The sequence below is a fragment of the Planococcus citri genome, chromosome 2 (genome assembly GCF_950023065.1).
Source record: "Planococcus citri chromosome 2, ihPlaCitr1.1, whole genome shotgun sequence".
In the NCBI taxonomy this organism is placed as follows: Eukaryota; Metazoa; Arthropoda; class Insecta; order Hemiptera; family Pseudococcidae; genus Planococcus; species Planococcus citri.
The window spans coordinates 6,326,708-6,352,718 of NC_088678.1; the positions used below are offsets into that span (position 1 = coordinate 6,326,708).

Consider the following 26,011-nt stretch of genomic DNA (forward strand, 5'->3'; position numbering starts at 1 on the left):
AATTTGTCAACTTTTTTAGTTTTTACCTTTATCATCAGTTTTCTGAAAAATTTCAAAACCAATTCAGTTTTCAATTGGTTAAGGTTCGGGTTTTGGACTTTGAATTTGAGAAATAACTCTCCCGGTTTTGATTTCGGTTTTGTTGAGGGGAAATAACGCTACTGGTTTTGGTTTTGAGTAATTTCAATTGGTTTTTGGGGGCATTGGTTTCTGTTTTGGTTTCAGTTTGCAAACCCTGAAAAAATGTATTTTTGCCAATAATTTTGATCAAAAAACAGGATTTTTTGACAATCTTGTTCTGAAAAAGTATGATTTTGGCAATTTGGCAAATCAACAATCAGATGACGTGAAATTTAATTTCTTCAATTTCCTTGTTTTTTGTAATCACTTGCTTAAATAACATAAATGTTTAAAATTCAAATTGACAGGTAACCTTATATATCTGCTTTATATGGTGTTTTGAAAATAAGGTAGAGTGGGGTAATTACAAAATTGTTACCTCGTGCAAAAAAATATCAATTTTCTGGTTGTGCTAACTAGGGTGTGTTGAAGCAACAACCTTTAACGACATATTCACCTGGTCACAACTCACGGGGTTCAACTTGTTGCTCCGTAGCAAACACTTTTATCAAAGCATGTTGAAACCACTCATAAGTAAAGTTGGAGGTGTTTTAAAAAAAAATGCATGTAAAATAGAAAAAATTGTCGATTTATCTGGAATTTTTATGATTTAGGCTCATGAAGGATTGAAGTTTAAGATAACTTGAGATATCGCAATTTGAATTTTTTTTTATTTTGGCTGTAAATTGCATTTTTGTAATTACTCCAGGAAAAATTCGACTTGGGGTGATTGCAAAAACAATTTTTTTTTCATTTTTGCACTCATCACAAATATTTGTTAATGGTTTGAAATTACAAAAAAATAAACTTCCACAGTCACATGATGAGTTACACGTTAGAGAAGTGATTAACAGTTTTACAGTTTTACTGAATTTTAAAATTATTGCTCCTTTTTAATGTTTTGCTAATATATTTGACAAAAAATGTATTTCTATGGCATGTTTTTTACATAAAAAACATCAGAAATGATCAATATTTGATTTTTTGTTCATTTTAGCGAGTTTAAAAAAAAAAAATATCAGAAATGATCAATAGTTGATTTTTTGTTCATTTTATAGAGTTACAAAAAAAAATTTCAACATTTTTTCGCTCACCTAAATTTTTTTTTGGGAAGTGGAAAAGTTATCAAATTTTTTACCAAATCAAGACCACGAAAACATCGAAAGTTAGCAAATAACACATAGAATACATGAAGTGTGTTGAAAAACTTGAAAATTCAAAAAAATGAAAAAATACATATCACCCACATAAAATTTTAAAATTGCAATTTTCTCTACAATTTGTGGACCAAATTGTACCAAAATTTTACCATTGATAGAGAACCCCCTGAAGTACATATAATCGGTACAAATTTCAGCTTCATCCGTGCAAAAGTCTTCTCACAGCGCCCTCTCAAAGTGTCACTAATCAAATGGTGATTTGCAATTACCCCACTCTACCTTACTGAAAATGAGATGAGTCTTTTTGTGTACATATAAAATCAAATTTTTTACAAGAAAGATCCTCACTTTATTTTTATTAGGTATCATAAATCAAAGTCTAAGTATCTGAACATCAATTTAAAAAAAAATGAAAATAAGTTACATGTCTTCGCTTTAAAATGTAAAATGATACATCTACATCTCAGTTACTTTTGAAGAAGCTAAAAATGTAGGTACAAAGAATCTGAACACAAACACAATACCTTATACCATTTTGTCCAAAGCTAAAATTTTCTGCCCATTTTCACTTTAGGTATTTGATACCTAGAAAGGGACAACATTTTTCACATTAGGCCTACTTTTTGATGAATGAAACATGTTGTAAAAGTATCTACCTATAAGATATATTTTTATTTTGGTACTCAATGCAGTAGGTACTCAAAAAAGTAGCTAAAACTTTCTGGAAGATGACCAAAACATATTTGATATAAAATATGTACAAATCCCAATCCCAAATGGTACTGTGAACTCGAATTATTTTTCAATTATTAACTATGTTTTCAAGTTGGTTTTAAAAGTGGCAGCTATACTTTCATCAATGTACACCAAAATATATAGTACAAAAAACAATGACCCATGATCTAATTTGACATGAAGTTGTCCAAATATCAGCACATCTTTAGAATTTATTCGTGAAATATATCTCTATTTAACTGAGTTAATATAGAAAATTACATGCAATATAGGAAAACCACTCACCAGTTCAATTAATTGCACACAACAAATGTGAAAGGAATAGATAGCCTATAGTTGGAAATTCATTCAACACCCAGCATCACAATATTCTAATAAATAATCCGATTAATTTGAATATTAAATGTTACAGTAGAAAAAAGTGTGAGGCTGTTATCAAGCTATTATCATCACTAGGCTATCATAAAACTACAACATGAACTACATAGTATACTAAGGGTTGGTCCTCTGGTGGTGTATGGTGAAACTAATTTCATCTCACAATCACTAATCAGCTGCTAGAGTTGGTCTGCTGGAACACAACTACCACAAGGTTATAGGGTGAAACTTGATAGAGGGTGGTAAGGCAGACTTACACTATCCGAGTACCAATGTAGGTATAGCATACCTATTGTGAGATTTCAGTCAAGATATTTTAACAACATAGCAGATTTTCTATGACAGAATGAATTTTTCTCAATCTGTAGGTATTTCTTTGATCCAAAATGAAAAACTGCAAGTACTGTGTACCTATATGAGATTGTGCACCTTTTTTTACTTGCTAAATTTTGTGAAATGTTAGAAAAATGTCATCTGGTGATCTGGAAGGGAAATTGATTTCCAACAAAAAAATTATGATCCCTTTTAACCATCTTCAATAATGTTAACACTAATTAAAAAATTAGAAAAAATTCTATGTCTATGAATTGAATGTAAAAATGTTTGTAATGTTGGCACCCTTTTCTGTCCTGCAAAAAATTACTTCCCATCATCATTTTAAAAAAATCAATGTGAACAAAGGAATCTGAAGTGATCAAATTTTATTACCTATTATTGAAATGAACTGATCAAATTGAATTAGAAGCATAGGTAAGTGTAAATGTATAAAACATTAGATATGCAGTATAGAGTAAAAATTTAACTTGAGGCAAGGTATCTAAAAAGGTATCTACACAAAATAATTACATTAACCAACAATGGGTAACATCTCAACACCAAACTTGGACAAAACCATTATTCCCAACAATTTTTGACAGAGTGAATGCTCAAGTTTTATAAATTTGAGATAAGAAATTTGATTCGACCAAATTGGGGGGGGGGCGTCATTTGTGATAAAATGAGGCAGTAGGGAGGTACATTGGAGTCTCGATAACTTGAAGCTGAAGGGAGAAGGAGTTGACTTCGAATTATCAGAGTTCGAGTTATAGAGGTTAATTTTGGTATATTTTGAGTTAGCAAAGTTTTGAATTAGATAAGGTAAGTGTTTTTTTTTACTAGAATGAAATGGAAACACGTAGTGGTCGAAGAGATTATAGTATGGATTATGGAATGAGATTGTACAATAGGTAAAAGGTACCATTGAAGATAACCACTATATGTGAATGTGAAAGAGTTATGTATCAATCAGATTCAAATTTACAAGTGTTTTCAACTAGAAATTCGAGTTATAGAGGCAAAACGTTGGCAACGTTCGACTTACAGAGGTTTTTTCTTGTCTTTTTCCAAAATTTTACTTCGAGTTATCGGAGGTTTTGGAAGTTGAACAGTAAAAAAATGAAAACCACAACATAAAACAATGCAATAAATAGCAAACAAAAAAATTCATCATCTGGATCTGGCTCTACAACTACACTTTTCACATAATCAAATAAGTGAGGACGAGCCAAAATCTCACATTTCCATCTTTGAGTTGTCATGATTGAAGGGTGGATCTTGATATAGAATGCAACTTGTTTTTTCAATTCTTTTGCCCGAAATTTATCAGCCAGTATCAAAAAAGAGATCACATTCTCTACTGATAAATCCTTAGCCAGATCCTCCCACAATATTGGTTCACAAACTGCTTTCAGACCATCAACACCATATTTATCAGCTGCAATGAATAAATTTCGCGCCATTTCTGCATCTTTTGTTGAGATCTTCTCTGTATAAAAGTACTTTAAAAAGTTTGCAAATGTTTTACGACTGATGTCAGAGATATTTACTGTGCTGTGTTTGTTTTCTCGCATGTCTTGTTTGAACATGGTGGCAAAAACAGGACTTTGAGCTGCTAAAACACGTTTATGAGCATCGAAACTCTTGCCATCCACTGAAAATGTAACATCTGCAAAACCTCGACCCTGTAATTGCACGGTTTCAGTAGTTGCACTATTTTTTGGAGCGAATTTCAATTCGAAGAAAATCTTCAATGTGTCGTCGATGAATAATTTCTCGCTAGGATTAGGGTATAGTAATTTTTTCTTCGAAGTGTATTTCGAATATGCCCAAATGTCCGCCTTATTGTGAGAGTTGAACACTTTGGAGAATTTTAAAACATTGTCTTCCTTGTGCTCAGCATCCAATAGAGAAAATTTTACTTCAGCTAGTACATCAGCAGTGGTGGTGGTAAGGAGAGACAAATGTACTCCGAAATAATCATTGAGTTCAGGCTTCGATGACCACTTGATATACCATTGCAAATTCCACTTGTATTCGGGATGTGTGTAATCTTTGAATACAGACGAAGTAAACATATTTTTTTCTACTTTACGATGGAATTGTTTGAAATTTTTAATGGTCCACAAGTGAGAGATACTATGATCATCTGCAACTAAGGCTCTTGTGGTTGAATCCAATGTAGAGGCACTTGGCTGGCTCATCTTGGTGGTGAGGTTAGCAGGTCAAATTTTTGTTTTTTCAAACGCTGTAAAATGAGAAAATAAAGCAAATAACGGTGTAAGTTGAATTTTCAATAACATTATACCTACACTAGATGCACTATACTACACAATAATCCAGGCAGTGAAAATAAAATTGGACAACCTTGTGTCAAATCAAAGGACACATAAGTCTTCAATGGTATTTCAGTTTTCAATTGAAGAAGCAAAAATGAGCCTTTTGACCTTATCTGTAATAAAGGAATCTTTTTGTTCCATGCTCATAAGGTTCTGTGGTTTTTGTGTCAAATTCTTCATTAGCCAAAAAGAGTCAACTGTCAATGTTTTTGTAAAGCTGTCAAAAAAGTGATTTTCCCAAAAAAATGTCAACTGCATCAATTTTTTGAAAACAAAATGTAAAAAAGTCAATTTTTTGAAGAAAAAATGTCACAAAAGTCAACCTTTTGAAAATAAAACGTCAAAAAGTCAACCTTTTGAAAATAAAATGTCAGAAAAGTCAATTTTTTGAAGAAAGAAAGGTCAAAACAGTCAATTTATTAAATAAAATGTCAAAAGGTCAATTATTTTGAAATGTCAAAAAGTCATTTTTTTAAAAAAAATGTCAAAAAGGCCATTTTTCATTTAAAAATGTAAAAAAGTCTATTTTATTTTTAAAAAGTCAATTTTTTGAGTAAATGTCAAAAATGTCAATTTTTTTGAAAAGAAGTCAAAAAGTCAGTTTTTTAAAAAATGTCATATGGTCGATTATTGCAATGTCAAGAAAGTCAATTTTTTAAAAAATACCAAAAAAGTCAAATTTTTTAAAAATGTTTAAAAAAGTAAATTTTTGAAAAAATGTCAAGTTCAATTTTTTTTAAAACTGTTTAAAAAAGTCATTTTTTAAACAAAATGTCAACAGTCAATCTTTAAAAAAAATGTCAACAACGTCAACTTTTTGAAAAAAATGTCAAAAAAGTCAATTTTTTTAAAAAATAAAATGTCAAATGATCAATTTTTTGGAAAAACGTCGAAAAAAGTCGATTTTTTGAGAGAGAAAAATGTCAAAAGATCAATTTTTTAAAGAAAATATCAATAAATAAATTGTCAAAAAAGTCAATTTTTTAAAAATGTCAAAAAAGTCAATTCTTTAAAAAAATGTCAAAAAACGCCAATTTTCGGCAAAATGGTCAAGAAAAGTCAATTTTTGACAAAACCATCAGGAAGTGGTTTTTTGATAAAACAGTAAAATGATTGTAACTTTTTCCAAAATTGCTAAGAAATTTGTGCTTTCTGCCAAAGCGTCCAAAAATTACTGATTTTTACCTCGCCTGCCTAAAAAATCATTCTCTTGTTTCAAAGTTTGCCGAACCAGTCTTCTGTTTTTTACAAAATTACTTAAAAGCTTTATTTTGCATGTCAAATTTCATTCCACCCACCCCCCCCCCTTCTGAAATGCATTAATTTTTTTCGGTTTTTATGGAAATTTTTCGATATTTTTGAAATTTTTAAAGGAGGCGCAAAAACCCTGCCAACGAGTATTTTTTGACATTTTTTTTTAGGAGCGATGCTTCAACCGGCAAATGGTTTAATTATTCATTTTTTATTATTTTTAACGATGAGAACGCACCTCAAACTTCAAAAGAAGTTGAATGCTCTATATTTTGAAAAAATCTAAAACCAAAAGAAATGAACATCACAGAGAACTATGTTTTGCGTTATATATTCTTCATCTTTTAATGTTCTTCATTTTGGCATTCATAATACCTACATATGAAAAAAATACACCTAATAGAAAAATTATATAATACCATCGTGAAATTTGGATTTGACTTGATAAGGAATTGTCCACTCATAAAAGCACACCTTTGGAATTAATTAATGAAATACGTATAAATGAATTTAATCAACTTACCGATTCACTTCAAGGAACAAAAACAAACGCATTGCATTAGTCATCGAATAAGATATAAGAAATCAATAAAATTGCAGGAGGCGGCTCCATGAAAAGAAACAGCTGATTATCAAAATCAAAACAACCGCCGGTAGAAAAAGAAGTAAAAGGGTGGCCGCTTCGATCTCTAGCGGCAAAGACTTAAACTACAGTTGGTAAGGTACCTCTACCAACCTACAGAGTCAGCGCATGGTTTTTGGAATACTGGGTTCGGGTTCTGTTACGGACTGCGTTTATTCGTTTGATGTGATTTGGTTTGGTTTGTGATTCATCAAACCAAAATCTGGGTTTCAAATTCGAATTATGTAAAAAAAAAGGAAAAAACTTGAAAATTGAAACGCGAAAAAAGGAAAAACTTCACAATGTTATAGATTGACAATTTCGACCAATTATAAGGGAGGAATCCAAATAGAAATGAATATGACCAATCTAAATTGAAAAAACCTGCAAAAATACATTACCAGTCAAAATTTTAGGCACTAAACCGCATTTTTCGATTCTCAGTGAATTTTTAAAAATCAAACTTGGGTCAAAAATGAAGAAAAATTAAAATTTCACCAAATTAGCATAGAAAGGTGGAATTTGATATGTACTTACTTCATTTTTAACCACACGAATCGATTGGACACAGCTTCGTACCATTTTAGGAAGCCCTGCAGCCTCCAATAAATTTTTAAAAGTTGAAATTTTCCCAAATGAAGTTGAAAATTTTGAAACATTCTTCAAGGCCTACCTTATACCCTAATTTTAACACGTTGAGTCGATTTTTTGGAAATCTGGAATTTCTAAAATATGGCTGGAGGCTCCAAAATGGCTTGAAACCGCCTTCAATCGACTCAGCATGACGAAATCACGGTAGAAAGTTAATTTCAACTTTCTAAATTCATCGGATAAAATTTGTGTAAAAAAATTACACTTTCAAGAATCTGCTAGAGGCTCCAGAACTGTTCAAAACGGATCAAACGTGTTCCCAATCGATTTGGACGGAGGGGTGTAACAAACCGAAGGGTAGAAGGTCAATATTCTGCATTTTAAATCGAAGGTATCAACTTGGGAAGGGTGGGGGGGGGTCAACATTTTATTTTCTTTTACATTCAGTCGCCAAAATAATTAACACTTTACGTAGGTAACTAAAAGTTCAATGGGCTCAAAATTTTTCGGACACCCGGTACCGATACCGACACATCGCGAAAAACCCCTAACTCGTTCGAACCATTATACACGTTCAACTACTACGTATTATCCTAACCAACGAAACAATCAGTCCATCACATTAAAAAATATATTCCATCTCTGTGACTCGAAAAACTTTTAAAAATCTCATTTTCCTTATTTACATTACAAAATTTAACCCTAACATCTCGATCTCGCTCGCTAAAAAAAAAAGGAACCCAGCCTAATAAAACCGCCGCTGTAAGCGGTTCGAAACTTCAAACATTAAAACACAAATGCCAATTAGCCTACCTACATGATCCTGAGAAGGCATAGAAGAGTTTCTAATTCACACCTTTGAAAATTATCTCTTCGAATCGAATTCGTCATTATCGTTCAGTGAGGTAGTTACACGAGAAGAAGGAGGAGGAGGAGGAAAAGAACAGAGGAGTAGAACGAAAAGGAAACCATTATTTATAAGAGTACACATTTTCATTGTTCAAATTACAAGGTAGCTTGGTAGGTAGGTATACAAGGTAGGTAAAATATTTCATCACAGAAATTTAACATAGGAACACATACTATTTTCATGTCAATTTCTCGGCTATTCGGAGCTTTTTTACTAACGCTATTTTGGTCGGAAACAACATTTTTCTTTTTTTCTTTAAAAAAAAACAATAAGGTAGCAGAGTGAAAGGCGTACCCGATTTTTGAAAACGAACAAAAAAATTAGTTACTCAATTTCTCGTACCAAAAAGCGACAAGAAAATCGTAATAACGTAGATGATACATAATAAAAATTAAAAAACAAAAACAAAAAAACAACTTACCTAAACAATAAGAAAACATGACGGGGGTAAAGGGGGGTAAGGGGGTATGATTTTTTCGTAACATTAAAGACTAAAAATAGTACGATTTTTTCTTCTTCGAAAAAACAAAAAAAAATCCTTTCCTTATTTACGTAGAATGTAACGACGAACCTTACGATGATATGACTAGAAAAGTTAACACATTAACTAACCGATTTAAAAAAGAAAAAAAAAAATATTTAAAAAAAACATATAGAGAAAAAAAAGAACGACGATTTAAAAGTAGGTACGTAAAACATGCATTAAAACGTATACTATAAGTATTTAACTGATGGATAACCTTTGGATTCGTTTTGCTGCAATAATAAGCTTTCTTCGTTTAGCGATTGTTCCATCGGAGGAGGTGGAGGACAAATGTAAAGTGGAGCGGCAGTGTGTGCATTACCTAGCAAATCTTGCAACAGTACAACCTCCGAATTGGTCGCGTTACCGGCGATGCCCACTAACTGAATGGGTAACTTGGACTGAGAGCCTTGTCTGCCATAGACGGTGGCCGCCGAAGATCGCAGAATCGGAGCGCTCTTGCCGGGCGAGTACTCGGATCCGCTGGCTGCCGACATGTTATCCGATATTAATTTCTCCATTTCCGGATCGTTCTTGGACGAAGGCCCGTTACGATGGTGCGGATTCGAAGAGCCGTTGTTAGCGTCGTGCTTTTTCAGTATCGATTTCGAGCGACGGTGCGTTTCCGGCGACATGGTCGATTTGTCTATCGAGTCGGCCGAGGCTGACGTCTTGCTGTTGCTTTTACCTGTCATCGAACAAAATGAAAAAAAAGAAAAAAATTAATCGGGATAGATTATACGAGAATACTTTGTCTGATGATATCGATTTTGGAGACTAAATTTTCTGAAAATTATAAATCGAGTAGGCATTTACATAGACACAGTTTTTTTTTTGTTCCTTTTGAGCAGCATGTTCTCATCAAGTCGAGGTTTTTGTTTGGATCTGAGGACTAGGAGTCTCCTCAGCTCTCAAATTTTGAAAAATAATGAAAGATTTGGGAAACACCGACGAGCTGTAATCAAAAACTGAAATCATATATTCGTGCAAAGCGGTATCGAATCATATGAAAACGACACCAATGTCTTCAAAAACTTGTATTTCAGAAATAGTGAAAATTGAGGGGGGCTGAGGAGCTCTGGAGAGCACTAGGTGAGTGTGGCAGAAAATCTGAGGTCATATTCCTGCTCAGCGGTATCGAATCATATGAAAACGATACCCTACTCATTAATAGTTATTTTTTTCAAAATTCCCATTTCACCCCTCACCCCCCCCCCTAAGATACATTATTCCAAGTTTTCACCACGGCGCACCAAAGCGAAAATTTCTAATATAGTACATGATGTTTGGGGGGCCACAAATACATCCAAAAAACGTGTTTACAAAATTGTGTCTCTCAATCTTGATTGTTAATAGCCATAAAAAATGAAGAAAATGCCATTTTGAGGGGTAAATATGAGGGGAGAGGGTTGAAAATTTTTGTGGGGATACCTACTAAGGATATACATAACTTCCAGAAAAATTTTCAAAATCGGTTAAAATGGGGCTGAGAACTGTGTTATTGAAATTTCAAAAAAAGGGAGGTTCCCCAAAAAGGGGAGGTGGCGTGGATCTGAAATTTTTCACGCGGTAGTTTCTCGATGGTACCCACCTTCCATGCTAGTATCAACCCGAACGCTCTCGGGGGCCATTTCACCCCTCCTATGCGCCGATAGTTTTTTTTGTGTTTTTTAGAAAACCCCTCTCATTTGAATAGTTCTAGTCCCATCCCCTTTGGGGGTAGAAGGACAGTTGATATATCACTAGATCGGGAAATTGAAGTAGAACAAAAAAGTACTGAACTGTTTTCGACGTAAGAATCAACCCCTGAGGAGAAAACAGCGAAAAACTCATTGGGGGGGGGGGGTCAGCCCACCATGAAAAAATTAGCAAGAAGGGTACGGGGTGGTAACTCTCAGGAAATATTCACGGGGTCACCCTCGACAATTTCCTGCAAATAAATCTTGGCTAGATAAAAATGTTTTTTTTTCTAAATGTTAATTCGCCTACTCGTAGATTAATTGAAAGAACTAGAAACAAAATTACTAAATTGCTGAGAGGCCCGACTGTTGTAGACAGACGACCTTGAGAGACCAAACAGAATGATATAGAATACCTTGAGAAACCAGACAGACAGGTCAATAACCTTAAGAGGCCGGACGAGCAGGCAGATGACTTTGGATAGCTGGACAGGTAGGTCAGTGATCTCAAGAGACAGAGCATGGAAGACAGACTACCTTGAGAAGCCAGTCAGATAGGTCAATGACCTTGAAGAGGTCAGACAAGTGAGCAGACGACTTTGGGTGTCCAGACAAACAGGTCAGTAGCATTAAGAAGCCAGACACATGGGTCAATGGCCTTAAGATACTAGACAGGAAGACCGACGACCTGAATAAGCCAGAAAGATGGGTCAATGACCTTAGGAGGCCAAACAGGCGGACAATCTTGAGAAGCCGGACATAGGGGTCAATAACTTTAAGATGTTAGACTAGCAGGCGTTGACCTTGGGTGTCCAAACAGACAGGTCAAGGTCTTTGAGAATCCAGCCACACGGGTCAATGACCTTGAGAGGCTAGAAAGGAAGACAGGCAACCTTAAGAAGGCAGTCGGATGGACCAATGACCTTGAAGAGGTCAGATGAGCGAGCAAACAACTTTGGATGTCTAGACAAGCAGGTCAATAGCCCTGAGATGCCAGACACAAGGGTCAATGACCTTAAGATACTAGACAGGAAGACTGACAACCTGGAGAAACCAGAAAGATGGGTCAATGACCTTAGGAGGCCAAACAGGTAGACAACCTTGAGAAGCTGGACATAGGGATCAATAACTTTAAGATAGTAGTCTAGCAGGCATCGACCTTGGATGTATAGATAGACAGATAGGTCAATGACTTTGAGAATCCAGCCACATGGGTCAATGACCTTGAGAGGCTAGAAAGGAAGACAGGCGACCTTAGGAAGCCAGTCGGATGGACCAATGACCTTGAAAAGGTCAGAAGAGCGAGCAGACGACTTTGGGTGTCTAGACAAGCAGGTCAGTAGCCTTGATAAAACAGACACATGGGTCAATGACCTTAATATACTAAACAGGAAGACCGACGACCTGGAGAAGCCAGAAAGATGGGTCAATGAGCTTAGGAGGCCAAACAGGCAGACAACCTTGAGAAGCCAGGCATAGGGGTCAATAACTTTAAGATGTTGGACTAGCAGGCGTTGACCTCGGGTGTCCAAACAGACAGGTCAAGGACTTTGAGAATGCAGCCACACAGGTCAATGACCTTGAGAGACTAGAAAGGAAGACAGGGAAACCTTAAGAAGCCAGTCGGATGGACCAATGACCTTGAAGAGGTCAGATAAGCGAGAAGACGACTTTGGATGTCTAGACAATCAGGTCAGTAGCCTTCAGAATCCAGATACATGGGTCAATGACCCTAAGATACTAGACAGGAAGACCGACGACGTGGAGAAGCCAGAAATATGGGTCAATGACCTTAGGAGGCCAACCAGGTAGACACCTTGAGACGCCGGACATAGGGTTCAATAACTTTAAGATGTCAGACTAGCAGGCGTCGACCTCGGGTGTCTACACAGATAGGTCAATGACCTTGAGAAGTTGGGCGATCAGGCAGACGACCTTGAGAACCCAAATAAACGGGTCAATGTCCTTAAGGAACCAGAAAGGAAGACATACAACTTTGTCAATAACCTTAAGAAGCCAGACAGGCAAACAAACGATCTTGGGAGGCTGGACAGGTAGCTCAATTAGCTCATAGTAACTTTGAGAGCCCAGACACACGGGTCAATGACCTTAAAAGGTTACTTAGACAGACACTTGGACAATTTTAACAAAAGAAGGAGCTTTTTGGAAATTTCTGACCAAATAACGAGGTTTTTGGAGAATTTTTCAAAAAATGTGAGACTTTTTGCAAAACTCTAAACTATTTTCCGAATAATTTTATGAATTTTTCAGAGAACGGGAATTTTTGACAATCTTGAACAAAAAGCAAGACTTGCTCAACAATTTTTGCAAAACGTTAGATTTTTTGAAAATTATTGGTGAAAAAAGGGCATTTTTCGACAATTTTAAACAAAGAAACGAGACTTCTCCGTAATTTTTTGGGGAAAAATGAAAATCTGCAGCAGTTTTGTTGAAAAGCGAAAATTTTTATCTAGTGGCAAGAATTTGACAATTTCATCAAAAATTAGCATACTTGCAAAAAATATCTAATATTTTTAAAAAATTTTTTCCAAAAAAAAGCGATTTATTTTTGGATAATTTTTGACAAATTCTGCTAAAAAAAGCAAAACTTTGCAATTTTACCAGGTAGCGAGAATTGTTTTGTCAATTTTTGGCAAAAATCATTACTTTTTTGACAGTTATACTTACACAAAAAATGACTTATTTTTCGCATATGTGTCGAACCAGCGAATTTAGATGAAACTTTTTCGGACATTTTGTTGGCAAAAAAGCAAAACTTTTGAGTGGTTTTTGAGAAAAATTGAGACTTTTTGGCATTTTTTGCAAAAAACAAAGTTTTTTTTTACAGATTTTGGCAAAAAGCGATTATTAGAGAAAAAGTGAGATTTTTGATCAAAGTAAGAAGAAGTGGAATCCAAAGATGCTCCCTGCCTCCCACCAAAAAAATACGATTTGAGTTTCTGTACCGGTCGGACGCAACGGAACCAGAATCCGGAGCCACGTTTTTTGAGTGGGAAAGGAATGTTATAAAGCTGCAGATTGCTTCAATCAAATTTTTTATGGTTGAAAAAAAATAAGAAAAAACTCACTCATAAACTTAAAATTTTGATCCTTCGTTTCCAAATTCGCAGTCAGTGAGTAAATTGGAAAAATTTTCATAAGAAATCGAAAAAGCAAAATGACAGTGCTGGATTTGAATCTGTTAACATGAGGGGGGGAGGTGGGAGTGCAGAAGCTCGAAAATGGCTTCACTTTGGGAACCCATAGCTCAAATCCTCTTTCACCGGGAAGTTTCAAGTTTCAATTCTTATTTATGGGACCCTTTCAATTCAACTCAAGATCAAATGACAAACACAGTGACTGGGCTAAAACTTCGCGAGAAAATCAAATCATTCGGTAAAATATGTTTTGAGCATTTTTAAAGAATTTGGACTGAAAATATTGGGACACGATTTTTGGAAAAGGTGTCATGCGACCTATCAAAATAAGCTGAAATTTCGCGAGAAAATCGAATACCTCGACGAAAATGTTTTTGAGAATTTTCAAAGAATTTTGAGTTTAAAATTGTGACAAACGACCAAATCAAAGCAGGTAGGAACTAGAAATTTCGACAGAAAATCAAAAATCTCTTTAACGATAGAATTTTGGAAAAATTTGAAGCCAAATTATCAGTCAGGTATAGTAATTTTTGAACTTGAGGAGTTTTAAAGTGATTTTTTTAAAAATTGGACGGAACATTTTCCAAACAAGACGTTCACGAACGATGGAACATTTTACCGATTTAAATACGTAAATTACACGACATCTATCAAGATCTCAATTTTGAGCTCAAAATTCTCCACAAGTGCTCATAAAAAGCGAATGCAGAAATCTTTGATTTTCTTTTGAAATTTTAACCTATTTTGATCGGTCACCTGGTCCCCCATGGCACCTAAGCAAATAATTTGGTTATCCCAAGATGACAAACGTAAAAGTACATACCGGTTTTGGATAACGTTGGGAAGCCAAATAAATGTTGATTGATCGCTCGAGTCGCATTCGCCAATGATCTACCCGGAATGAACGATTTTCCTCTTCTCTTATCCGTATACTCAATCAGTCCTGGGTTATCGTCGATATTCACCTACAACGACCATAAAATAATTACAATCAGCAATTCCGCAATTCTTAAATCATCATCGTAGTCCGGCATATGATAATAGGAGTAATTGCACCCCCCCCCCCCCGCCGATCCACCGGGACAACATTTTTCTTAAAAAGGACATCCTAAGGAACATTTTAATGCAAAGTTGCCAAAAAAAAGTTGGCGTTACTTACAAAATGGCGGCCATTTTGATTGACAGGTCAGCCGAAATCGCAGATTTTGCGTTTTAACATAGGACTTGCACAAACTTTTTCAAACTTTACAAAGGTAGATCGAAAGATCATGCAAAAATTTATCACCTGTCCAAATTTCAAGTGCTAAAGTGCGTTTTTCGATTTTTGGTGAATTTTTAAAAATCGAATTTAGGCCAAAAATGAGGGAAAAAATCAAAATTTTACCAAATTGACCAAGAAAGCTGAAATTTGGGATATACCCTATTTTCGACATGCCAAATCGACTGGGAACGGTTTCAACCCGTTTTGAGCAGTTCTGGAGCCTCCAGCAGATTTTTGAAACTCGAAATTCCCACAAAATTCCATCAAATTGGAGTTGTAAAGCTAAAATTCATTCTAAAAACTAATTTCAATACGCTACGAAGTACTGCAGGTGAATTTCAAGTCGTTTTGGAGGCTCCAGCGACTTTTTGAAAATTCCTGAAACCTCCATCAGATTTTAAATTTTCACAAAATTTCATCAAATGGAGATGGAAAGCTGAAATTCACTCTACACTTCAATATTAACACCCTCGGAAGACGACTTTAGGTGGGTTCAAGTAAATTTAAGGCCACCAGCGACTTTTTTTGAAAAGTAGTGGAGCCTCTAGCAGATGTTTGGAACTTTAAATTTTCACAAAATTTCATCAAATGGAGATGGAAAGCTGAAATTTATTCCACACTTCAATTTTAACACCGTCTGAAGACGATTTCAGGTGGATTCAAGTCATTTTAGGGCCTCCAGCGACTTTTTTGAAAATTACTGGAGCCTCCAGTAGATTTTTGAAACTGTAGTTTGCAAGCTGAAATTTACTTCGCAGACTACATGGTGGTTTCAAATGGTTTCGAAGCTTCCAGCTACTTTTAGGAAATTTCAATTTTTCAAAAAAACGTCATACAACCTTTCAAGAAGTTGCTGGAGGCTCCAAAAAGACTTGAAAATCACCAGCAGTCAACTTCGTAGCGTATTGAAATTAGTGTGCAGAATGAATTTCGACTCTCCATCTTGGTTTGATAACATTTTGGGGAAATTTCAAGTTTCAAAAATCTACTGGAGGCTCCAGTAATTTTCAAAAAAGTCGTTGAAGGCTCGAAAATGACTTGAAATCCACCAGAAGTCGTTTTCAGAGGGTGTTAAAATTGGAGTGTAGAGTAAATGTCAGCTTTCCATCTCTATTTGATGAAATTTTGTGAAAATTTAAAGTTTCAAAAATCTGCTGGAGCTGCTTCAAGAATTTTTAAAAAGTCGCTGGAGGATCCAAAACGACTTGAAATTCACCTGCAGTACTTCGTAGCGTATTGAAATTTGTTTTTAGAATAAAGTTTAGCTTTACAACTCCAATTTCATGGAATTTAGTGGGAATTTCGAGTTTCAAAAATCTGCTGGAGGCTCCAGAACTGCTCAAAACGGGTTGAAACCGTTTTCAATCGATTTGGCATGTCGAAAATAGGGTATATCTTAAATTTCAGCTTTCTAGATCAATTTGGTAAAATTTTGCCTTTTCCCCTCATTTTTGGCCTAAATTCGATTTTCAAAAATTCACCAAAAATCGAAAAACGCACTTTAGCACTTGAAATTTGGACAGGTGATAAATTTTTGCATGATCTTTCGATCTACCTTTGTAAAGTTTGAAAAAGTTTGTGCAAGTCCTATGTTAAAACGCAAAATCTGCGATTTCGGTTGACCTGTCAATCAAAATGGCCGCCATTTTGTAAGTAAGGCCAACTTTTTTTTTTGGCAACTTTGCATTAAAATGTTCCTTAGGATGTCCCCTTTAAGAAAAATGCTGTCCCGGTGGATCGGCGGGGGGGGGGGGGTGCAATTACTCCTATTGTCATATGCCGGACTATCGTGTTTCAATATTCCTTCGTATGTACCTTTTGAAAGCGCGTCCTCCAATTTTTTGTGGTAATCGCATCGTTCAAGCTGCCTCGACTGCCGCGATCCACGACGCCGAACCCTTTGTACGACTCTTCGAGCGGAGACGCGCCCAAGCTACGTAAAGCTGAAGTACTAAAAGCTGATTTATTGGTGGCGTTTTGACATTGCAACGGATTTATATAAACGTTCGAACTATCTAATAACGGATCGAAAACCGTATCTTCGGTGAGATCCACCTGCGAATTGAACGGTTGCGTGTTGCAACTCGCGTACGTATCCGAACTGCCGATGCTTCCCATTTCTTGACCTCCGTTCAGGAAGGAATCGGCTCGGTACGGTCTCATCGATCTCATTTCCATACAAACGGGATTTCTCGATTCGTTAATCGGAAACTGCATCAGATTTTCAGCATCTACGAATTGCTTGTAGTCCTGTAAAAAATACCCCGAAAAATAGATCAGACCTCAATCGTAATGGACGTTTGTAATTCCAACAACAAAAAAATACATCTAATATACTATTATGCTCGTACGTATTGGTGAAGGCTCTACATTCGATATTTGGCCGCGATACGCTAAGTATTTATAGTGAACGTGCCATTCTAATTTATACCTATAGTTTAGTTCCATTTTACAGTATAACTTACATAGCGTTTTGATTTCAACTACTCAAATATAGTGTAATTCAAATTGGGTAGTTGTACGTAAAGCAGACTTATCTACTCAGCACCGAAATGAGTGCGATAAACTGTGCAACATCAACTTATCTAGATCTCGAATCCATCTAAGGTTTACTCACGCCTATTCTCTTTTTGGAATACCTTTACACATCGATACTCAAAAACAATAGACTCCTGAAACTCAAATTCAAACGCTCGAACTATGTACTTTACTCATACCTATTCGTAAACATTATTTTTTATCATTATCAGCATTTTCGAGTATACTCTGATCCCACCACCAATACTACAAATATTTTGAATTGACTTTTACTCGATGGAAAGATCTGAAATGATGTCAAACAGAGGGGGAAATTTTTATATCTCAAGCTCAAACTCCAAATCATCCCCTTCTTATGTTTCCAAGTACAAAGATTGAGAAATTTTTTATTCAATAAGAGCATAATAATAATTATACGTAGGTAAAAATCAATGCAGTGTCCCATTAGAGGTTTTGAATAATTTGCCTGGCAAAATTCATTAAAATTTACCTCTACACAGATTTTGACACTTTTTCAAAAAAACGCTTTTTTGGATTTTAACGAATTTTTGAACATTAAAAAATTTGAAAAATCTGTCATCGTGGCAAATTTTCAATTTTTCAACGTTTTTCATCCCTTAACGAAACGGAAAAATGAATATCACATTTCGATCTTCAAATCCCAAAATAACCATTTTTCAACCATTGCAGTTTTCAGCAGATTTTTAAATTTCTTCAGGAATTTTAAATTACTCTCGAAGCGTTGAAAATATTTCATCGCCAATAACATTGACTGATAGTCCTGCACACGACAATAAGACTACTTGCACCCCCCTCCCCGCCACCAATCCTCTGAGACACTTTTTTTCTCAAAGGGAACATCGAAAAGAACATTTCAAAGCAAACTTGCCAAAAAAAAAATTGATCTTATTAACAAAATGGCGGGTATTTTGATTGACAGGTCAGTGTAGAAATTGCAGATTTCAAACTGGACAAATTTAGATCAAAAGAGTATGCAAAAATTCATTACCTGTCAAAATTTCAAGTGTTGAAGTGCATTTTTTGATTTTCAGTGAATTTTTGAAAATCAAATTTAGACCAAAAATAAGAAAAAAATCAAAATCTTACCAAATTGATCTAGAAAGCTGAAATTTGGGATATACCCTAACATTGACATGTCAAGTTGATTAGAAACAGTTTAAACCCGTTTTGAGCAAATTCTGGAGCCTCCAGTAGATTTTTGAAACTTTAAATTTGGTAGAAATTTCATTAATCAAAGTTGGAAATCCGAAATTCACCCTGCACTATTTCAACACAGTATCAAGTCGAGTCTCTAGGAACTTTTGGAAATTACTGGAGCCTCCAGCAGATTTTTCAATGTTCGAAATTTCCATGATTTGATATACGAGTATACGTCTTTGAAAATATGAAAAATTACTCTTCCACCTCCGTTTCAGGTAGACAGATGAAATTCAGATCACATTCTATTTTTGGGCGCCAATTCCGAGCTGGATTGCAGGAAATTTCAATCCGTTTTGGAGTCTCAAGCGGATTTCCAGAAAATTCTGTTTTCCAAAAAAATGCAACAAAATCTATAGGTACGAATCAACTTTAGCACGTTCTACGCAGAGTCAATTACGACATTTCAATCCCATTTGATGAAATTTTGTGGAAATTTCAAGTTTCAAAAATTTTTTGGAGGCTCCAGGAATTTTCAAAAAGTCGCTGGAGGCTCCAAAATTACTCAAACTCACCAGCAGTCGATTTAATAGCTTGTTGAGTTTGGAGAATGGAGTGAATTTTGGATTTCCAGCTCAGTTTGGTTAAATTTTATGGAAATTTTGAACAATGAAAAATCTGCTGGAGGCTCCAGTAATTTACAAAAAGTCGCTGGAGGCTCGAAAATGACTTGAACTCTTGGATTTGCAGCTATGTTTGGTTAAATTTTATAAAAATTCCGAACATTGAAAACTCGGCTGGAGGCTTCAGCAATTTCAAAAGGTCGCTGGAGGCTCCAGAATTATTCAAACTCGCCAGCAGTCGATTTAATAGCTTGTTGGAATTGGAGAATAGAGTGAATTTTGGATTTCCAGCTCAGTTTGATTAAATTTTAGGGAAATATTAAACATTGAAAAATCTGCTGGAGGCTCCAGTAATTTGCAAAAAGTCGCTGGATGCTCGAAAATGACTTGAACCCTTGGATTTGCAGCTATGATTGGTTAAATTTTATGGAAATTTTGAACAATGAAAAATCTGCTGGAGGCTCCAGCAACATCAAAAGGTTGCTGGAGGCTCCAAAATTACTCATACTCACCAGCAGTCGATTTCATAACTTGTTGAATTTGGAGCGTGGAGTAAATTTTGGATTTCCAGCTCTGTTTGATTGAATTTTATGGAAATTTCAAACATTTAAAAATCTGCTGGAGGCTCCAGTAATTTACAAAAAGTCGCTGGAGGCTCGAAAATGACTTGTACCCTTGGATTTGCAGCTATGTTCGGTTACATTTTATGGAAATTTCGATCATTGAAAACTCGGCTGGAGGCTCCAGCAATTTCAAAAGGTCGCTGGAGGCTTCAAAATGACTTGAACCCACCGGCAGTCTACGTGATGGCGTGTTGAAATTGGAGTGTGCAGTAAATTTCAAGTTTCAAATATCTGCTGGAGGTTTCAGTTGTTTCCAAAAATTCGCTGGAGCGTCCAAAACGACTTGAAATCTACCTGCAGTCGACTCCATAGAGTATCGAAATCAGTTTATTCCGCTTTTCAACCCCACTTGATGGAATTTTGTGAAAATTTTGAGTTTTAAAAATCTGCTGGAGGCTCTAGGAATTTTCAAAAAATTCTGGAGGCTCTAAAATGACTTTAACCCACCAGCAGTAGACTGAATAGCGTGTTTCATTTGGAATGCAGCGTAAATTTCGGATTTCCAATTTCGTTTGATGAAATTTTGTGGAAATTCCAAGTTTCAAAAACCTGCTGGAGGCTTTACAACTGCTCAAAACGGTTTGAAACCGTTTCCAATCGATTTGGAAGGTCAAAAATAGGGTATATCTCAAATGTCAGTTATCTAGGTCAATTTAGCAAAATTTTGATTTTTTTCAGTTTTGGCCTGAATTGGATTTTTAAAAATTCACTAAAAATGACTGAGAGTTATCTGAAAAATTGTGTCAATGGCTTAAAATAATTTCTCCTCAAGAGAGAACTTTTTACTATTCTGTAGCAACAAGAGATTAGATTCCTGAGAAAACTGAAAACTTGCGGAGACCTCATTACAGTTCATAAGTGTGTATGTTTAGCAGCTACAGTTAAAATGGAGAAATTACCCGCACTTCCAAATCAATCATATTATACAAACCCTGTCCTTGCCTAAACATAGTCCGTAACAGAACCCAAACCCACGTGCTTCGCTAGAACAACCCTATGCTAGGTAACTACCCCTACACATTCATGATAATATTTAGTTCAAGCATCTGCCACTAGAGAACCAAGCAATCAGCTGTATTTGTTGTGAACGTGAACTACTAGAGTTAGGGCTACTAGAGTTCACTTCACTATCAGTACACCCTTCGATTTTATTGTGATTTCTTTTTATTCTACGAGTACAATTTAAAATACCAAAAAAACACAACAATTCCTGGAATGATTAATGATACGAGGACTTGATAATACGATTTTATAAACTTGTAATATGTAATATCTAGCCCATTTGATGATTGGTGCGTTATGTTCCCTGAAGCGAATCGGTAAGTGAGTGATTAAATTCATATAATTTTTTAATAGGCTAATTAATTCCGAAGGTGTGCTATGATTGGACAATCCGTTATCAAGTAGAATCAGCATTTCACGATTGTTTTATATTTTCATCTTTTAGGAGGTGTACTTTTTTAATAGGTATGTATAAATATGCCAAAATAAAGGACATTAAAAGATAAATAATAGGCTAACACAAACAATAGTTTTCTTTGATTTCCATTTATTCTTTAGACCTTAGATCTTTTCAAAATAATACTTAAGTGTTCAACTTCATTGAGATATTGCATATCATCTGCCTTGATTTTTCAGAGTTTGAGATGCGTTCTCATCATTAAAAATAATTTCACAATTATTCGTTTGAATTATATTTCGTAAAGTTTTACTCATCCACGAAATGATTAGAAAAACAAGGTCACCACTTTGAAAAACTTCACAAAATCGGTTTGAAGGATCATAATTAACCTATTTGCTTGTTGAAATTCGCACCCAAAAAATGGCAAAAAAAATAAATAAATAAATAAATAAATTTCAAGAATATCGAAAAATTTTCATAAAAACTGGGAAAAAGTCAAAAAATTTGAGGAAAAAAATGAAATTTGATTTTTAAAAAAAGCTTTTTTAGGCAATTTTGTAAAAAACGGAAGACTTGTTTGGCTAACTTTGAAACAGAAACAGGATTTTTTAAGCAGGCGAGGTAAAAATCATCGATTTTCGAACGTTTTGGCAAAAAAAATCTCGAATTTCTCCGCAATTATGAAAAAAAATTACGACTTTTTGACTATTTCATCTAAAAACCACTTCCTGAGAAGGTTGACGAAAAAACATTACAACTTTTCGTCAAATTGCCAAAAATTGACACTCTAACAATTTTTACGAAAATTGCAAAACCAGGATTTTTTGGACAATCTTGAAAAGATTAGGACTAATTGACAATTTTTGCAAAAATTGGCGCTGTTTGACAATTTTACCAAAAATGGACGTTTTTTGATTAGAAAAACTGACACCTTTTGATAGTTATGCTAAAAATCGACATTTGTCTTCTCGACGATTACCAAAAATAGGCGATTTTTTGACATTTTCAAACCTCTTAAACTCACACATCTCAATTTGAATGAAACCAATCTATGTAAATTGAAAGATTATGCCTCAATACCCCTGTAATCAAAAATTCAGGTGCTCAAGTTCGTTTGTTGAATTTTTTATGAACTTTTATAAATCGAAAAAAATTTCTTAAATACCTAATAAAAAAAAAACAGTTTCAAAGTTGATTTTTAATGAATTATAATTTGTTTAGTTTTACGTATCGAAAATTGTACATCCAGTATCAATCATTTTATTGTTTTATAGCATTTGAAAAAAAATATCAATATACCAGCCCAGTTCACCGCGAAGATGAGCCTGTCAACTTCCTCTACATCAGATTCAACATCAATATCCTCAATTCCAGATGATCAAAGTATTGTTGATGCGAACTGGGAGAAAATCTCTTATTTGTGGACCATAAAACATTTCCAACAATTCCATTGTGAAGTCAACGAAAATTACCTAAGCTCAAGAGTGTTTCGTAGTACCAAACATCCTGAGTATAAGTGGTGTTTGCGATTTTATTTCAAGCAGCCAGAGTCTAAATTTGATGATTATTTCGGGATATGTTTATATCGTTGTAAGCCTATCACCAAGCCCTTTAATAATGTACTTGTTGAAGTGAAATTTCGTATATTGAATGATGAACACAATGAAGCACATATTGAAAAATTCTCTATAAAATTAACGTCTGCAGAGAAGTCAAATTGGCTATATCCAGAATTTATATCAAGGACAACATTATTAGATCCAAGTAACAGGAACGAATTTCTACCTGATGATACGTTGAGAATTTTGTGTGAAATCAAATTTGCCCCAATAAACAGTGCTGCCAGTGACGGAACAAAATCGGCAACTTCTAACAGTAGTCTTTCGCCTCTTTTGGAAAATTTAGGAAATTTTTTGCACGATAATGATCATGAATTCGTGGATGTTACATTTTCAGTGGATTACGAGATTTACAGTGCTCATAAAAGTATTTTAGCAGCTCGAAGTCCCGTTTTTGCCGCCATGTTCAAACAAAACATGCGAGGAAACAAACACAGCCAGGTAAATATCTCTGATATGAGTTTTGAAACATTTGCATACTTTTTAATGTACTTGTATATGGACAAGACATCGGTAAATCCAGAAATGGCGCGTAATTTACTCATGGCAGCTGATAAATATGACGTTGCTGGTTTGAAAGCAGCTTGCGAAGAAATATTATGGAGGGATTTGGCACAGAATTCATCGGCAGAGAATGTGATCTCTGTTTTAACACTGGCTGATAAATTTCGGGCAAAACAATTAAAAAAACAAGTTGTATCTTATATCAAGAAGCACCCTTCAATCATGACGACTCAAAGATGGAAAAGTGAAATTTTGACTCATCCTCACTTGTTTGATCTTGTGAATGGAGTAGATAAAGCATCTGCGGGTGTTCGGGTTAGAGTGCCATATACAGGTCGTTTTTGGATTATACGAGTACCACAGTGGCTTGAGAGGGTTAGGAAAACTTTGAAATCAATTTGACTATTTTTTGTAATTGGGTATCTTGCTTCATGTTTAATTTTTGTGCTACCGTCTAATGTTTTGTACAATTATGCAGTGAGTTCTGTTTGTCTAGTTCATTTCAATAAAACATTTGACTATGTACTTCTAATTTTTCAGTTTGTCTTTTATTTATTTTTTTTTTTTCAAACATATTTCAAATATTTTTCCATTTTTTTTTTTTTTTACAAAATTTCAAAAACAAGGTTTTGTGAGGAAAAAGAAGAGTTGAATATTTACTTGAAGAGCCACAGTCTGGCATATAGCAAAATGGCGGCCATCTTGATGGAGCCAAAATCGCAGGTTTTGCTTTCCAGCATAGGACTCGCACGAACTTTTTTGAACTTGACAAAGCTAGATCAAAATAGCATGCAAGAATTCATCATCAGCCTAAATTTGAAGTGCTTAAGTGCATGTTTCGATTTTTGCTGATTTTTTGAAAATCAAATTTAAGCCAAAAATGGGGAAAAATCAAAATTTTACTGAACTGGCCTAGAAAGCTTAAATTTGGCACAAACCCTATTTTTGACCTGCCAAATCGATTGGAAACTGCTTCAACCCGTTTTGAGCAGTTTTGGAGCCTCCAGCAGATTTTTGAAACTCGAAATTAATACAAAATTTCATGTCAGGGAGCCCACCTAAGGATCTATTGCACACCCCCCCCCCCCCCGGTCGATCCTCCGGGACAACTTTTTTCTTATTAAAGGTTGAGTCCTAAGGAACATCTTCTAGCCCTTGTCCTAAAAAAAAAGTGGCCCCACTTACAAAATGGCGACCGTTTTGATGGACAGGCCAGGCGAAAGAAATCGCAGATTTTGCGTTCCAACATAGGACTTGTACATACATACGAAATTTTTCAAACCGTACAAAGGTAGATCGAAAGGTTAGGCAACAATTTATCAAGTGTCAAAATTTCAAGTGCTAAAGTACCTTTTTCGATTTTCGGTGAATTTTTGAAAATCAAATTTTGACCAAAAATGAGGGGAAAAAATCAAAATTTTACCAAATTGACCAAGAAAGCTGAAATTTGAGATATACTCTATTTTCGACATGCCAAATCGATTGGAAACTGTTTCAACCCGTTTTGAGCAGTTCTGGAGCCTCTAGCAGATTTTTGAAACTCGAAATTGATAAAAATTTCATTAATTGGAGTTAGAAAGCCGAAATTCGTTCTGCAAACTATTTTCAATACGCTATGACGTCAATCTCAGGTGGATTTCAAGTCATTTTGGAGCCTCCGGCGACTCTTAGGAAATTTTTGCAGCTTCCAGTACATTTTTGAAAACCGAAATATCCCCAAATTCCCCAATATTTCATCAAACTGAAATGGAAAGCCAAAATTTACTCTGCACTCCAATTTTAACACCTTCTGAAGACGACTTCGGGTGAGTTCAAGTCATTTTGGAGCCTCCAGCGACTATTTTGAAATTACTAGAGTCTCTACCAGATTTTTGCAACTTCAAATTCTCGCAACATTTTATCGAAATGGATCAGTTAGCAAGCTGAAATTTTCTTCGAAAACTAATTTCAATACGATATGAAGTCGACTGCATGGTGGTTTCAAATAATTTTGAAGCTTCCAGCTACTTTTTGGAAATTTCAATTTTCCAAAAAACGCCATACAACCTTTCAAAAATTCGCTGGAGGCTCCAAAACGACCTGCAGTCGACTTCGTAGCGTATTGAAATTTGTTTGCAGAATGAATTTCGGTTATCCATCTCCATTTGATGAAATTTTGGGGAAATTTCAATTTTCAAAAATCTACTGGAGACTCCAGAACTGCTCAAAACAGTTTGAAACAGTTTCCAATCGATCTGGCAGGTCGAAAATAGGGTATATCCCAAATTTCAGCTGTCTTAGCCAATTTGGTAAAATTTTGATTTTTTCCCTCATTTTTGATCAAAATTTGATTTTCAAAAATTCACCAAAAATCGAAAAAGACACTTTAGTACTTGAAATTTTGACACTTGATAAATTGTTGCCTGATCTTTCGATCTACCTTTGTACGGTTTAAAAAATTTCGTACAAGTTGCAGTCGACTTGATGGCGTGTTGAAGTATGGAAATTTCAAACATTGAAAAC

At 35.1% G+C, this 26,011-nt stretch overlaps 1 protein-coding gene across 5 annotated transcripts in view; it reads right to left on the reverse strand.

Annotated features, from left to right (window-relative positions):
* The window catches only part of Shab (Shaker cognate b), a 158,342-nt gene that overhangs the window by 12,921 nt on the left and 119,410 nt on the right, over nucleotides 1-26,011 (reverse strand). For 4 of the 5 annotated variants that reach the window (XM_065348199.1, XM_065348200.1, XM_065348201.1 and 1 more), the window contains 3 exons: nucleotides 16,858-17,292; nucleotides 14,605-14,746; nucleotides 9,162-9,632 (listed from right to left, as the gene is read on the reverse strand). In XM_065348199.1, the coding sequence (XP_065204271.1) occupies nucleotides 9,162-9,632; nucleotides 14,605-14,746; nucleotides 16,858-17,292 (1,048 nt within the window). Of the gene's footprint in view, nucleotides 1-2,300; nucleotides 4,957-6,821; nucleotides 9,633-14,604; nucleotides 14,747-16,857; nucleotides 17,293-26,011 lie in introns of all 5 variants that reach the window. The other variant, XR_010556652.1, reaches the window with a different exon arrangement.